The sequence below is a fragment of the Anguilla rostrata genome, chromosome 10 (genome assembly GCF_018555375.3).
Source record: "Anguilla rostrata isolate EN2019 chromosome 10, ASM1855537v3, whole genome shotgun sequence".
NCBI lineage: Eukaryota > Metazoa > Chordata > Actinopteri > Anguilliformes > Anguillidae > Anguilla > Anguilla rostrata.
This window is the reverse complement of record NC_057942.1, coordinates 29,247,822-29,263,481: the sequence shown is the minus strand read 5'-3', so window position 1 is coordinate 29,263,481 and position 15,660 is coordinate 29,247,822. Positions and strand designations below refer to the sequence as shown.

Here is a 15,660-nt window from a genome sequence, read left to right as displayed (position 1 = left end):
TTTCTCTGATCCTCTACTTCTTCCTCTTTCTGTTCTCTCTCTGTCTACCCTTTCCCACTGCCCTTTCCCACGCACTTTCTTCACCGTGCTCTCTTTCTCCCTCACCTCTCTTTTTCCATTCTGTCAACTGTGGCCCTCCCTCTCTTTCTCAACCCATATCGACTTCTTCTTCTCCCTCTCTCTATCATTTGACAACCCTTAAACCCAACTATATCCTTCGCAAACACAAATTACATTTCAAACTTTCCCACACCTTTCTCAATCTACTAATCTACGCCCCGCCCCGCCCCGCCCCGCCCCGCCCCATCCACAGTGTCCTGGGTAACGAGGCGCCCCTGGACTGCTACGAGCTGCAGGTGTGCGTGAAGGACTACTGTTTCGGGCGGGCCGACCGGATGGTGGGCGTGGCCGTGCTGCAGCTGCGGGACGTGGAGAAGGGCAGCTGCGCCTGCTGGTGCCCCCTGGGCCCCCGGGTCCACATGGACGAGACGGGCATGACCGTGCTCCGCATCCTGTCCCAGCGCTCGGCCGACGAGGTCGCCAAGGAGTTCGTCAAGCTCAAGTCCGAGACCCGCTCCGCCGAGGAGGGGAGATGAGAGGAGAGCGGCACTGGGGAGCACGAGGAGGGCGGGGCCTCCTGACTTGGCTGTCCAATGAGAAGGGCTTGTGCATGAATGTGACTAATTAGGGGGTGGGTATTGCCTGACTTTCAGTTCCCACCTTCTCTGCTTGTTCTGGATGAGGAAGAGAGAGAGGGAGGGAGGGAGGGAGGGATAGAGAAGGAGAGCTGTGGGTGAAAGAAGGGTTTCATGACTGCAGTATCATGCACTCACTCTTCTTCTGCTTCTTACACCTCCCACGCACTCCGGGCTGAAGACGTGACATGACCGCTGACCACTTCTCTCTCTCTCCCTCACACGTGCACTCACACGCACACACACACACACACACATACAGTTTCCGCACACATGCACACATTCTCACTGACATTCTATCTGTTTGTCAGTCTGTGGATCTGACAGGGCCTCCACCGTCCAGTCAGACAGTCAGCCTCTGGCTTTCTGTCCATGACCACCACTGCTTCTCTCGATAACGGCCACCATGTGGGGTTGGTTTGGTTTGGACTCGCTTACAATTCCCCAAGACTAATCACAGCATCTACTGCCTTACAGTTTTCTAGTTCTGAATGTGTGGGGTTCGACAGTTGCATTGCTGATATTGACCATCGATGACATCCTCATTCAGAGACGTCGGCCATCCTTCTGTGTTAGGTTGGGTAAATACAGTAAATACATCCAAATACCTGTTTACTTGTGCGCTCCAGAATATTTATTTATTCCGTGCACTGTGGGCTCAGTATTGACTGAGACACCTGGCACGTATTGTAATGGGTTTTTTTTAACTGTGATTTTAGAGACCAACAACTTCTATGGATGTGAATGTAGTATGAAACATAGTCACCATTATCAGTCCATAGCCTTACCACTTTCAGGAAAAAGAACTGTTTCTTATTTGAGATGGACAGGGGAATGTTCTCTCCCCTCGTACCTGCAAGATCTGTGAATAGAATGTTTTTACTTATTATTTACTTAATATGCATTTTTATGCGTTTTACTCTATCAACAGAATTTCATTCCTGCTCTTAAAATAGTGAGGTCTCATGAAATCTTTGAATCTAACCCTGGTGCGCTGAGGGGCTCTTTTGAGTTTGGGGTTTCTCTCTGGGACTGTAGGAGGAGCTGTCTGTAGGACTGGTGAATAACACAATTGGAGGGTGTGGGGGTGGAATTGCGAAATCAATGTCAGGAAAGAGACAGATGCAGCGCTGAGGTAAATCCACACGTGGTTTATAAGCTAGTTAATTTCACAGCTTCCACAGTCCTGTTTTCTGCTAGGCTTTACTGTAGAGTCTGAGGAATCCTGGGAAATTCTGCTCCCTTCAAATGGATCCTGGCTTTCGTTTCTCTCATTGCAGTACCTCAGCATTAAGAAAACCTGGTGGAACACTTTTCATTTCCTAGATAATAAAGGCTTTTTCACAATTTTTTTTTGTCTCTGCACACAAACTGTTGCACTGATATTGCCGCTCATCGTACCAGACAGATCATCGGCATATGGTACGGTTGTTGATGTGGGCTGTGCTGAATATTTGTGAAAGTCCTCCTTGAGACACGGCTCATCCACGCAAAAAAGCAGAATCAATCGAGAAAAGAAAAAGACCAAAATGTTTAAAATGGCTTCATTCCAGAGCTTGAGAACATGAAACATTCCTGTAGCCATTTGAAAGAGCAGGCTTAGGGGTAACCTACAGACTTTTCAGGTCAAACTGGCCCCAATTCAATGTTAGCACAGATGTGGAGTACTCTCTGCACGTTCAACTGTAGAAAAAAAAAAAAGCGGCAGTAAGGGAATCCGCCTGGTGTACAGAAATCATTTTACACTGAAGAGCGACAGTTTGTCTTCTAGGTTCACAGCACAGGCCTCTTTCAAGATGTCTGCTGGAAGGCAGACTGTGACTGGACAATAAAAGGGGTGGGGCCCCATAAGACCCTCCCTTGCCATTCAGGAAGAGAAAAAAAAAATCCATATTTTGTGTGCATACCTCGTGCCAAGCAGTGCAAATGGTCATTCTTGAAAATTTTTACAATGTGAACTCTTGCACAAATATTTTTCTTGATTATAAATATGTGAAAAAAATAGCATGTAATGTACTGTATACAATCAAAGTGACAGACCATGGGTTGTGAATTTATTTATGTACTGTCACTTGGGAGCGAGTAATGAGCACTGATCAGTGAAAGAATTGTACTCTGTAAAATGTCAAAATACTTGTACCAATTCATGAGTTTTGTATATAAAGTATTTAAGAACCGATTTGTCTGTGAGAGTTATTGGCATTTGTAGAGACTGAATGCTTTATAATGCACTTACTGCCTGGAGGTGAGTCTTAGTCTTCTTGGCTTAAATGAGAAAGCCAGGTTGTTTTATGTGCAGATAATTATGTGATACAAGGTTCTGTCCAAAAGAGCTCTGTATAAACTAATACTTTTTGTTATACATTGCAATAAGACTACGATTAAGCTTAATGAAAAATAAGTGTTCTTTTAAATCTCAGCAGCTTTCAGCTGTGAGTTTCAATTGCAGGCTGGATATTTTGATTGACACTAATGCAGTGTGTTTTATTGGGCTTTTACAACTGACTTCCTCTTCAGTAGAAGCCAGTTCTTTGCCTTTCAATATATGTTTGGCCTTGTTTCAATGGCTACAGCGGATTTTTATAAAATGTTTTGTAATACATTTATACGAGCTGTTTAAAACAAAAAAAATCTAAGAAAGTACTTTTCATTTCAGAATACACTGAATTTTACATACTGTGTTTTGAAATAAATAAATAAAAGTAACACTTGCTAACACTTGGTAATCTGATTTTAGAACAAAGAACATTAGTTTTTTTTCTGAGAGAGAGAGGGATAGAGGAAGGGAGGGTGTGAGAGAGAAAGAGAGAGAGAGAGATTGAATATATTATAGGGAAATTCATTAAGATGACACAAATTTAATGATAAAAATTCAGAAGGTAGCACCCACAGCAAAATCAGTTTAGCCTCTGATAAGATCTTGGGCTTTAGTGTTTCAGAGCAGTTATTATCACAATAATATATTATCTCCAGAGCTCTTGCTTTCTTAATTCAGTTCAGCTCTATTCAGATTTTACTTATGTAGTGCTTTTATAGAGGCACTGGCACAATGACAAGAAATGGGGAAATTATAAAAGACTGCAATGGTGGTGTATAAACTCTGGTGGGAAGAAAAAGCACTGAAACAGTTTAGGGAAAAACAAAATCGTTGTCCAGCAATATGCATGTGGAAGGATTTACTCTCTCGTAAATGTTATATTTAGTCCGAAATGACTATGAAAAAATGTCCCTTGTTCATTTCTATTCATCCGTCAGATCAGCCGATGTTTTCATTTTCTTTAATGTGCCACATAATACTGTAAGCAAGAGGTTACATGCTTTAATCGCTTAATGATAAATTGGCAGGCACATTTAGATCCAAACCCCTGAAAGTGTTGAGACCTGGCCACTGAATCACAATCAGTGAGCCCAACCTGCTTTTAATTGGGTTTCTGATTGGCTGTACCAAAAACAGCGGATGCAAGCGACTGCCATAACTGAGTTTGGCATGCCCTGCCCGAAAACATTCCAGTACTTTTTTGTACAACAGTAGCACTCATTATACAGGCACACACACGCACACGCATACACACACACACGCTCTCCATGTAAAAGAAACACCATACAATGTAACTATTAATATCTGGGTGGGCCACACTGTACACAGATGTCACAGTGTTGACCTTCATTTGAATTGTCTGTGGAATGAACATAGTATGTAGTAAATTCCAGCTCCTTGGATTATTCCAGGCCAGATTCCTGAAAACATCTGTTTCACATCTGCAAGTAGCTCTCAAAGCATTTTTAACATTTTTTTTTTTAACTGATAAAGAACACTCAACTTAAAGTTCAAAAGTCACACTTTGAAAAGTGCCTTAAAGGCCAAGAAAGTGTATACAGTCATTTTGACCCAGTGTGCAAACGTGGGAAAGTCAAATACCAAGTTTCATAATCAAGTGACTGATTAATATCGGTGAATTGGTACATGTGATTTGGCAACATAACACTGAACAGGGTTTATTTTCCCAAAACCTGAAACAGTTTCCTATAAAGAATGATCTGGACAGCTGAGTAACAGAGTAACAGCCTACAACAGAAATAAATTCATGTAGCACTGCGTGGGTGTTAAAGCGCTCGTAAGATTGTTATCTTTTGCTTTAGGTTATCAAAGTTTCCTTTTAAATATGGAATTCATCCAACATTTGGCGGTTTCAAAAGTACTACTATCTTCTGATTGCTATCAGGAAATTATTTCTGTCGGTGGAAATGACAGTTCAGTCCCTTATCATTTTCATACATTTCTTGCTGAAATGCTGTTCATTAAACCATTAACTTTTGCACATCAAAATACTTTGTTCTAAATCCACTATAAAAGTGTTTGTTTGAATCAAACATCGACTGAGTACACCTTAGTTGTTTTTACACTGTACACTTGTGTCTGGGAAGTATTGTACCCATAATCCCTTATTGTTTTCTCATTTCTTTTTCGTGAAGTGGAAACACTGACGCCATTAGTCGCATTCGGTGAATTGGGCTCTGCGGTTTTTTTTTTTTTTTCACGAGCATCCTGCTTTTCCTGTGGCTGCCGCCGGGTCCGAAGTTCACCTCTGTGTTTGTTTAAACCAGGGCGGTGCGGTACCTGTGTGTTCCGCACCCGCCGCAGGTGTTTTGCACTGAGCCGTTCTCACCTGTGACCGTCCAATGAGCCGGAGCCCCTGACCGCGCTGTTCGCTAGAGCTGGAGGCTGCACCTGACTGTCAGCTGACTTTTTAGAGCCCGGGTACCTGTTGGAGCTGTGTGTGTGCGTGTGTGTTTGTGCATGCTTGTAGGTTTTTAACAGGTGGAAGGTAACTCGGTCTATTGAGAGGAAGAGAGAGAGAGGAGTCTCTGTTGGTAGTAACTGCGGAAGGTGTTACATTGTCACCTGGCTGCAAAGTTTTGGCTCCCCCCCCATCACACACACACCCATTGTTCTATGGGTAACGACTTCCTGGAGGGCTCAGTTGTGTTCCAGAGGGAGTGACATGCTGAGCCTTCTCCTCCAGGTACGTCAAGCTTTCAGCTCTCAGCCTTCATTTATCTCTGAGAACTGCTTATTTAACTATAATCACAATGCAATGCCACCATCTTATTCTGCATAGATGTTTTCTCTCTTCACAAATGTACAAGTTATTGTATTTATAATTCCACTGTGTGAAGTGAATGACTCACTAGCAGAAACTTCCTGCTTAGTAAACCATTTGTGGAATTTTGTGCACAAGGTTCAAAATTAATATATGTAAAACAAAGAAATTATGTTTCCAGGCTCTCATTAAGGTTACTGCTTATTGAACTTAACTTCTGGTTACACATGTCTGATATTATTTTGAACTGAAATACGGAAGCTGGTGGGGAATGTTTGAGATGCTCATTCTTTTGGAGAAAAAAAGGGGGTGTTGCCAGTCATTTGGGAGTCTGGACAGGATTTGTTGGGATGACTCACAGGAAGCACAGATTTCTGGACCAGTGACCTCACATGGTCTCAGTGAGTTCTGTGGACAGGCAACTGGCTTGCCAATGGGTCTTCCCTGGTCAGTTGTAATCAAAAATAGCCGTTTACAAATATGGCCAGTTACAAATATGGCCTGTTGTAAATATTGTCTGTCACAATTATAGTATATAGAATTGTATTCAAGCAACATGTATTCTTAACTTTTGACTAACAAGTATACACAAACATTACACTTTTCAGTCAGTTTGGCAAGTAAGTTCTATTATAATATTGTGATGGCATGCCTGACATTATGTATAGCAGTAATGAAAAATAATTCTCTTGTGTCTACAGGGCCTTATAGTGTAGTAATCTAAGCCAGACAGATCAGTCGAGGTATTTACCTTCTTGAAAACGGCACAAGAAAAAAAAAAACGGAAGTTTTGTCTCTTGCCTAAGGGGCCATTTACCTATTCGGAAGGGGAAAAGCAGGCCAGAGGCTTCTCGCGGCCTTAAAACTGTGCTTCTCCCCGCGCCATCGTGGCTGGAAGTCTAATCCAGTAAATTGATTTTTGTTCCGCCACTTTAGGAAGAAAAAATGGATTGATTCCATTTAAAATGTCCACTCTGAAACAGAACACAATTGTCTTAAATGCCTAATTGTGGTTTTCTCCTCAACGATTAAAGCCAGACTGAACAGGAATGTCCTGCTTTGACCTGCGGATGGTAGTTTTAGGTTTTCTTGTGAACAGCAAGGATTATGGAGGACATAGAAGAGTCCCAGATGAAACCAGTTCAGTTCAGTATTCTTGGACTTTATTGTGGTTCAGGGATCTTTAATGCCCTAAAAGGGCAATTTGTATGAGGTCTAAAAATCAAAATACATTTTGAAACCTTACGGAACACAGAATTTACAAAACAATTAACAACAGACAGCTCTACATTAGGATAATCAGAACATGCAGTATTCTTAGAGACACAGAAAGAAATGACATCTATTTGAGCATTATTGTCACAAAATGATAACATGTTTTGTGTACATGACGTATACATTCTGGAGGTGGAGTAATTTACAATCGTAATTTTCCACAACCATATGTCAGATAATGTGCTTGTTTCAAGTTTCATTACAATGATTAATAGCCATCTGTCTGCATCTGAGATATAACAGTAAGCTTTTGCATGGCTATACAGGTAGTTAGTTGCTGCAGATGAATGAGTTTAGCAGAGCCCTGACGAGAGTGAGTTATATTAGTGGTGTTTTTCCAGATGACAGTAAGTTTGGTGTTACTCTATTCAATCAACATTTTTCCTCAACTTAATTTCAAGTATGTTCTCCTTACAGCCGTTTAGTAAGTTCAGCAGTCAGCCAAAACTGTGTGCGTGAAAAGATGTTCCTCTCAAATTTAATGAACAACAAATAGTTCTTTCAGTCCAAGCCATGATTACTTGCCTTTTATAGTATATCGCAGCGGTTAAAAGAAGGTTTTAACATGGTTCTATAAACAGTGAGTTGAAGAAGTTGAATTGAGGTGAGCGGTCTCGCCTTCCCTATTTGCTTAGTTACATTTGAAGAGCTCATAAAATTTGACGAGCTCTGTACTCTCTCGCTAAAGCCACCATACATTGCTCATTTTCTCAAACGCATCCTGACTAATGATTAACTTCAGCTTAATCATATTCATCCCGGGTTAGTTTCCTGCATGGAGTACTCCTGAATGATTTTAAGCATTGAATGAGTATGGTGGAGCATCGCTGACTTGAGATTCATACCCAGGGACATAATTTATATTTATAAAGAGTATCTTAGCTCTCTTTACTGTCTTTGTCCACGTCTTATAATTTCATGCAGCGGGTGAAGGGATAATTTTGCTCTGTGGACTCAGATGAATTTGGAAGATGCTTACAACCTTAGCACTGGACTGATCAGAAATGGAAATGCAAAATCAGTCAAATGTACTTGCGTTTTTCCTGTATTGTAAGTTCCAATTTATAAGAGCTTCTGTCAAGTGAATGAAATGTTCAAAAAGGGGTGGACTGGGTACAGTGATCAATTTTTGGGGACCACTGGTCTATGGAGGGCCCACCTTGTTGCTATTGGGGAAGAGCAGCTCTTTGCGTCTGCCTATTGTGGAGTTGTGTGGTTCTAGGAGATACAACTCAAACGCAAGCTGCTCCCCCTCATGAATGTTAACACTGCTTACTGATGCATGCCTATTTTCAGTCAAGAAGCATTGTGATTTATGGTCACAAATTCTCTCATCCCCTCATAGAGTGGCTTACGGCCACAGACAGCACTGGCACATTGCGCAATCTAAACCAGACCGTGGGGCCCATCCATGCTTTAGAACATCATCTTAACAGGATGAGTCACCCAGCAGCCCCCACCCACCCATGTCTGCTTCACTGCTGAATCTTCATCCTTTGCGCTCTGTGTTATGACATCGCAGTGGGGACTCTTGAGCTTTAGCTGTTTAGAAGCTCTGAAGAAATACATTAGCCTGCTGTACTTTTACTGTTAACAACACCTGTGGAGGAAGGCCCGGCATCAGCAGTTACAGTAAACACTGAGACACGTACAAATGAGATGTTTGGAGAGATTCGCCCCTGGGACCTCATGGGCTCAGTAAGACTGTTGCATATCCTGCCCATGAGGATCTCATGGAGCCACCAGTATGTGTGTGTGTGTGTGTGTGTGCATGCGGTTATATATGTGCATGTGTGCAGATGCATTTCTGTATGCGTGTGTGTGTGCATTTCTGTACGTGTGTGTGTGTTTGTGTGTGGGCAAATACTTTGTGTATTCATCTATATGTACATCAATTTGTGTGTGCATGTGTGTGTGCGCGCATTTCCGTATGTGTTTGCGCATTCTTTGTGTATTCATCGATGTGACATCCACTTGTGTGTATGTGTGTGTGTCTGTGTGTGTGTGTGTGTGCGCAAGTGTGCATTCTTTGTGTATTTGTCTACCTGTACATTCACTTGTTTGTTGGTGTGCAGCCAACTATGTGAACTACAGGAAAGGAGATAAACATCTGCAACCAATTTTCGAATTTGTGTGTGTGCATGCATACTTGCATGTGTATGTTTGTGTGTGCCTATGTCCCTGTGTGTGTGCACATGCGTGTTTGTGACTGTGTGTGCCTGTGTGTGTGTGTGTGTGTGCGTATATCTTGTGTGGCCGTGTGTATGTGTGTGTGTGTGTGTGTGTGTGTGTGTGTGTGTGTATATCCCTCTCTGCCTGTGTGTATGTTTTTGAGAGTGTGCGCATATATCCCTGCGTGCCTGTGTATACGTATATACGTGTGTGTGTGTGTTTGTGTGTGTGAGTGTGGGTGTGTCTGTGGTTAGATTGTGAGAGTTAGTCCAAGTCGCTCCAGGCTGCGCCGTTTCGGCGAGCGAGAGTGACGGAAAAATAAAAATAAATCAGCTTCCTCTCGGCCCTCGCAGGAAACCGATACTTTCGAGCTTCTGACAGAGACTAAACACAGGGGAGGCTGAAGAGAGCAGGAACGGCGTGAGAACGGAGAAGAGGGGAGAGCAGAAGCAGAGAGGTACAGTACCTCATCCGGCTGGTCAGGGTGCTGAACGGGGGGAGAGTTGGGGTGGAGGGTGGGTGGGGTAACAGGAGGACCGCCCTGCTTGCTTGTTTATCTTGTGAGTGTGTGATTGAATGAGCAGCTCCTGGATTCCAGGCTCACTTCCCTTTCTACTGAGAGAGAGAGAGAGAGAGAGAGACAGAGAACGGGAGAGCGAGAGAGAGAAAGAGAGGGAGAGAGAGAGAGTGAGGGGGGCGGGAGGCACTGAGAAGTGTTTGTAGGTAGTTCAGTTCTTCATTCAGAGAGGTCAGAGCTACGCTGGTTGCGGGAACACGGACTGTGTGAATCAAACTCGGTAAGAGTTTTAGTCCAGTTCTTGAGCTTGGAAAGTGTGTGGATGGTAGAAGACCTTAAGATCTAGGGGGGGGGGGGGGGGATTGGAGAGGGGAATGCTTCGCAGGGATCTGGGAAAGCTGTGGGAACGTCCCTCCGATTGTCTGATGTTTCCTACGTGGAACTGCGCGCTGCTGGGACAGGGGTGTGGTGGAGGTACTAGAGTGAAATCTGAGAAAATCACAGGAAGTCAAGCAGATGCCTGTCTATTGGTGAATGGGGATCGGGCAAGGGGGAAGGGGGGCCCCAGAAGGGGACCCCTAAAACAGTGCCAGTGGAAAGAGTGAGCATTGGGCTTTCAGGAAAGGCTCACACATGGTTTTGTTTGAGACGCGTCGTCCCCTGAGCGCGGACACAGAATGCTTTTTCATTTCCAGATTAGCCTCAGTCGCTCTTTTTCCGCTGCCTTCTCTTGTTTCGTGCTCGCTCATCACTTTTTGTACCGGGGGAAAGTTCTCAGCAGAGTTACATGTCCAGTGTTCATTTAATGTTCTAACAGAGTTGATGTGAATCTAAGCAGGATCAGTTGTACTCTCAGAGCTGACTTCACGCTGAATGTTTTGCTGTTTTCCCCTCCCACTCCGGATGACATGGCTGTCTGGTTATGACTACTCTCTATGTGAACTGAAAGTCATTCTCTCATCACCTCTCCATTGAGCTATAATTAATCCATTACAAGATTAGGAATGTATAAGTGCATGCCTGGGTTGGCTTTCTTGTGAAATATATATATACAAGACTGTAAAAAAGTCCTGTGTCCTTCCCCTTGTTTTAGTTTTTCTATAATGTTGATGTGTAAAGCTAACTTTATGAAGACATTCAGAGGCACACAGATCTGTCATACATTTCAATGCAGTAAAAATTATACACTTATTGAAGGAATGGCTATGCAAAGGACCTTCACTTTATGCTTAGATGTTGACATTTTGACAATGATTATAATAATTTAAATTACAATATGAATATAATATTGAATTGTATAGATGATGCTGATAATTAAGATGTTGAGAATAAGGATGATGATGATGGTGATAATGATGTGATGATGATCATGATAAGGAAGATTATGATGTTGAGGAAGAAGAGGATTATGATGATAATGATGATGTTGAAGATGATGATGATGTTGAGGAAGATGAAGATGATGGTGATGATGCTGGTAGAGCTGTAAGCTTAAGGATGTTTATCGGTGGGAGCTAGTCTGGTATATCATATATCCCAGCATGAGGAAGCTTGAATCCACTGCTGTGTGGACGCCTCTCATCTCGTCTGTCAGTGTGTCTATGAGATAAAACAACCTCTCTCCAGGCCTGACTTTAATGTGTAGACAGGAATAAGCCAAATGGAGGCAGCCGCAGGTTTTGTTGTTGTTACAGTACATACAGAAGGAGGTTTTAGTTTGTGACTGATGATAAGCCCAAATATGTTTAGAAAACAGTAACCTCTCTGCAGTTCAGTTATGCAAGTCTACCGAACAGCTCAGTACTGCTGTATGTTCAGTACTGCTCGTATACTGGGACCATTTTTTTGGAAACACCATCTCTGGCCTCTTTATTTCCTGGAATTAGCTTTCTGTAGTATTTTATTTACGTCAGCAGCATTAGCTTCTGTTCTTTCTCTCTCTCTCTCTCTTTTTGTCTCTCTCTCTCCCTCTCCTTCCATGTATTAAGTATGCTCTCTCTCTCTCTCTCTCTCTCCTTCCATGTATTAAGTGTGCACAGGACTGAATCATTTCCCCCTTTTTTTAAATACCTTGCTTTCACAGACTTATGATACAGTACCGGCTGCATTATAAAATGACCCGAGGCCAGCCATGTGAGAGGTCCTGTCTTTGTGTCCACAAGACGTTCAGCCGCAGTATCGACGCGACACACAAGTTCATTGTGACTCTGAATAGCCACCACAGGCCTTTGTGCCTCCCGTCTGATCATTGCATCCACGGCAAAAGCGGCTCCTCCGCCTTCCAATGAATTACATCAATAATGCAATAACCATATTCAATGTTCCATTCTTTGCGCTGGAGAAATAGTTACACGCCTGAGCTGATCCTTATTTATCGATGAATAATTCATTGTCTAATTAACCTTATTCATTTATCTCGTTAACCGAGAAAGGCAGTTTTCAGGGTACTGTTTCATGGACGTTTATCATTTTGTGACGTGCTTTCTCCTTTTGGTTAAAAATCACACCCTGTCCTGTTCATGTCAGCACAAGATTAAAATGCATTAAGAGAAAGAGGAAGTTGCCCTCTGTTGGAAGGTTGGATATTTTTCATGTGCATTTTTTAATAACTTCCTTGAATTATTACAAATAGAGGCAGGAAGCAGAGTTCTGGGGAGCTTTCCTATTGCCCAAAGGAACAGCGGCGTATTTGGGTGTAATTTTATTGCAAAACTGTGAGTTGGTCTTTTTTTTGGTTCGGTCATAGTGAGACATTGAAATGATAAGGATTTCATTCAAATCCCACCCTGGCGGTGATGAAAACAAGTAAAATATATATATATATATATATATATAGAGAGAGAGAATGAGCATGTCATTTGCAATCACGTTTTTCAAGTTCTTACCTTCTACCTTTTTATGGAAATGAAACGTGTAGCAATATATTTGAAATATGTGGACTTGGGAAATATTATATTCAATGTATTTCACGACATATATTTCTGAAAAATATGGAATATCCGAAAATGGAAACAATTCATTTATTTGCCCACATACTGTGATGTGTTGCCATATCTTATTATTCTATTGAATATGTCTTATTTCAGGATATTGCCGTGTGTTTCTTTTCTATGGCTTTTAAAAATATATACTCTGATCAAATTAGGTGGTGCAGTGGGCAGCACTACTACTTCCCAGTAAGAAGGTCCTGGGTTTGAATCCGGGCCTTTCAGTGTGGAGTTTTCCCCGTGTCTCCCACAGTCCAAAGACATGCAGGTAGGCTAATTGGAGCCTCTAAATTGCCCATAGGTACGGATGGTGTGTGTGCCCTGCGATAGAGTGGCCTGTCCAGGGTGTATTCCTGCCTCTCGCCCAATGCACGCTGGGATAGGCTCCAGCACCCACCACAACCCTGCCCAGGATGAGCGGGTAAAGATAGATGGTAGGATGATCAAATCAGATGCTGCTACCTTAGTTATTCTTATGCAGTATCCAATAAGGCCGCAGGCAGGTTTCATGGGTTTTTGAGTTCTGTGTTTGAAGTCTGGGCCTGTGGTCTGTCCCAGACTGCGATACATGCCCGTGTGTGACAGGGCTAAAATTAGCGTGGCGATACGCGTGCTCTTATCTGCTACCGCTGTAAGGTGTGTGGTTGATGTCGGACGATAACAGGATGCTAGCTCCGGGCCCACTTCCTTATTAGGGCATGGACTGCATTTATATAGCGCTTTTATCCAACGCGCCTTTGTGGCCTGAGTCGGATGGGGCTGCACAATGTTTGGAATTATTTTTGCTCTAGACTCTTATCATACTTCTTTAGAGGCCTCTTGAAATGGTCTGGCCGTGATGACCAGCCCCTCCCCCCCATCTCCCACCACACACACCCCAATTCTGCACCCCTGTGAACCACAAGGCTTTCGGCTCCAGCACTGTGGGCTTTAAATGGGCAGCTCCAACACTGCTTCTGGATCAGTTCGAAGTGTCCAATAACTGCTTTGGATTTATTCTTGATGGGATGTGAGAAGCCAAATAAAAATTTCAGATCATTTAGAAGCGGACTGTCCAATGTTTGTCGCTAGCTTCTGTGTATGTGTGTGTGTGTGTGTGTGCATGTGTACTGTGTGTGTGTGTGTTTGTGACTGTCTGTGAGATTGCGTGCAAGTGTGACTGTGTGAGAGAGAGAGAGAGAGAGTGAGAGAGGGAATTCCTGTATTTGTATTGTATGTTTGTTCATATGCACAGATTTATCATGTTTCTGTAGTGGGCTGTCGAGGTGATAGCGTGGCATCCTGTGTCAGCACTCGGAGCTGAGAGCCATCTGATGCTGCCTCGGCCTGAGCGGTGTGAACATGTGATGAATCTGGGGGCGGAGCTATTGGTGGAGCAGTCTCCTGAGAGCTGATTACCCAAAGTGTTGATATGGCCCTGGAACAAAGATAGCCCCATATCAATTAATGGTGCCAAATAGCAAGAAGAAACATCTTAATCTCCGATGCACTGGAAACATCAGTTCAATTCTCTGTTTTACTTCTCTCTCTCTATTTTTTTTTTTTTTGCATATGTGGACATTCTTTATTAACTTGTTTGGTAGTTTAGAATCCAGTTCACACTATCAAACTCCTCAATGCTCTCTGCTACTGTATGTGTAGCAGTGAAAATAAGGATAATTGCCATTTGTTTGGTATTGTGTAGTTTTTGCCATTCTCCGCCTTCTCTTTTGTTGTGTGTTTTTGCCTATGTTGCCACAATAAGAGTGAATTAGGGATGAAAATCGCTTTATAAATTAATTAATGAATTAAAGAAAAGAAAAACTGCACCTGGATGTAGCCTGTTACATACTGCAGTCAACGGGAACAAATTGTTCATCAGAGAAAGAGAGGCTGACCTCATACAATCAGGATAAAAAAAACACACACACAACCCCCCAAAAAAACAAACAAACAAAAAAACCAAGGAAAACACAGTGTTTTGGCTGCTTTTTTGGCAGAGCAGGGATAGGAAGCTCAGAAAGTGTCTGTAAATAGCATCCATGTGTGATTAGCTTTATGAGTACGCATTAACGCTTCACTGAGTGTGCTTTAGCCTTGCGCTTTAACCCGCTCTGTGCTCTATGGGAGTCAACAGTAGAAGCAGTGATCTGTAATCAGATGCCGGTATATCAGATAGGGGACAGTGCATGTTGTGAACGAATATGGACGATGGGATGTTTGGATCATGCAGATACACCACAAGGGTGGTGAGGTTCTTGTTGAAGGTTCATGTATGTTAATCGATGTCAACATACAGTCTGAACAGGGCTTTTGTGTGAAGTGTCATAGGCTAGTGCTCATGCAAACTAATGCTAGCTTTCTGAGAGCAACGTGTCTCGCTGTCTTGATTGGTTAGCTTGTTGACACTCACATAGACAGTGGAAGACAGAGAGGCACAGAAAGGGGGAGAGAGCGCGAGACAGAGAGAGAGAGAGAGAGTGACAGACAAAGAAAAAGTGAGGGAGACAGTGGAAGGGAGAACTGTTGGTAAATTAGGAAGATGCTTCATTGTGTTATTTGAGTTATGGAACAGAATAAGACGTTGCCAGACCACAATGTAACCACTAGACAGTAAGTTGATTCAATAAAGTACTATTTTGTCAGAATGTACTCTCTGCCTGAAAGGCAAATAAGATGGGGAGAAGGGGGGGAGGGGTCTTACAAAATGATGATCACATGAGAAAGCAGTTTGAAGTCACATTGCTCTAAATTAAATTAAAAGAACAAAGAAAAAGATATTCCTCCCCAAGAGGCACTGAAGATTTTGTTTCACAGTCATTGCTCTTTGCTGAGAAAAGCTTAAACACCCTGGCAGCCATTCTGAGATTCCTAAGTGTGGAACCGAAGTGGCTTCATGGGCGAGTTTTGATGCTTCACAGAATTTGGTGGAA

General features: G+C 42.8%; 2 protein-coding genes across 4 annotated transcripts in view; both read left to right on the top strand.

Moving 5' to 3' along the window:
- Positions 1–2,874, top strand: part of LOC135233161 (uncharacterized) — a 164,693-nt gene extending 161,819 nt beyond the window's left edge. Inside the window, exon 40 of the mRNA XM_064296420.1 lies at positions 314–2,874. Within this exon, the coding sequence (XP_064152490.1) occupies positions 314–596 (283 nt within the window). The 3' untranslated portion in view covers positions 597–2,874. The remainder of the gene's footprint in view (positions 1–313) is intronic.
- Positions 2,875–5,604: 2,730 nt separating this feature from the next.
- The window catches only part of LOC135233158 (probable phospholipid-transporting ATPase IM), a 39,449-nt gene continuing 29,393 nt past the window's right edge, over positions 5,605–15,660 (top strand). Inside the window, exons 1-2 of one of the 3 annotated variants that reach the window (XM_064296419.1) lie at positions 5,605–5,719; positions 9,598–9,701. The gene's annotated coding sequence lies outside the window, so the exon portion shown is untranslated. Of the gene's footprint in view, positions 5,720–9,563; positions 9,702–9,851; positions 10,042–15,660 lie in introns of those variants that run through there. The other 2 variants (XM_064296418.1, XM_064296417.1) reach the window with 2 other exon arrangements.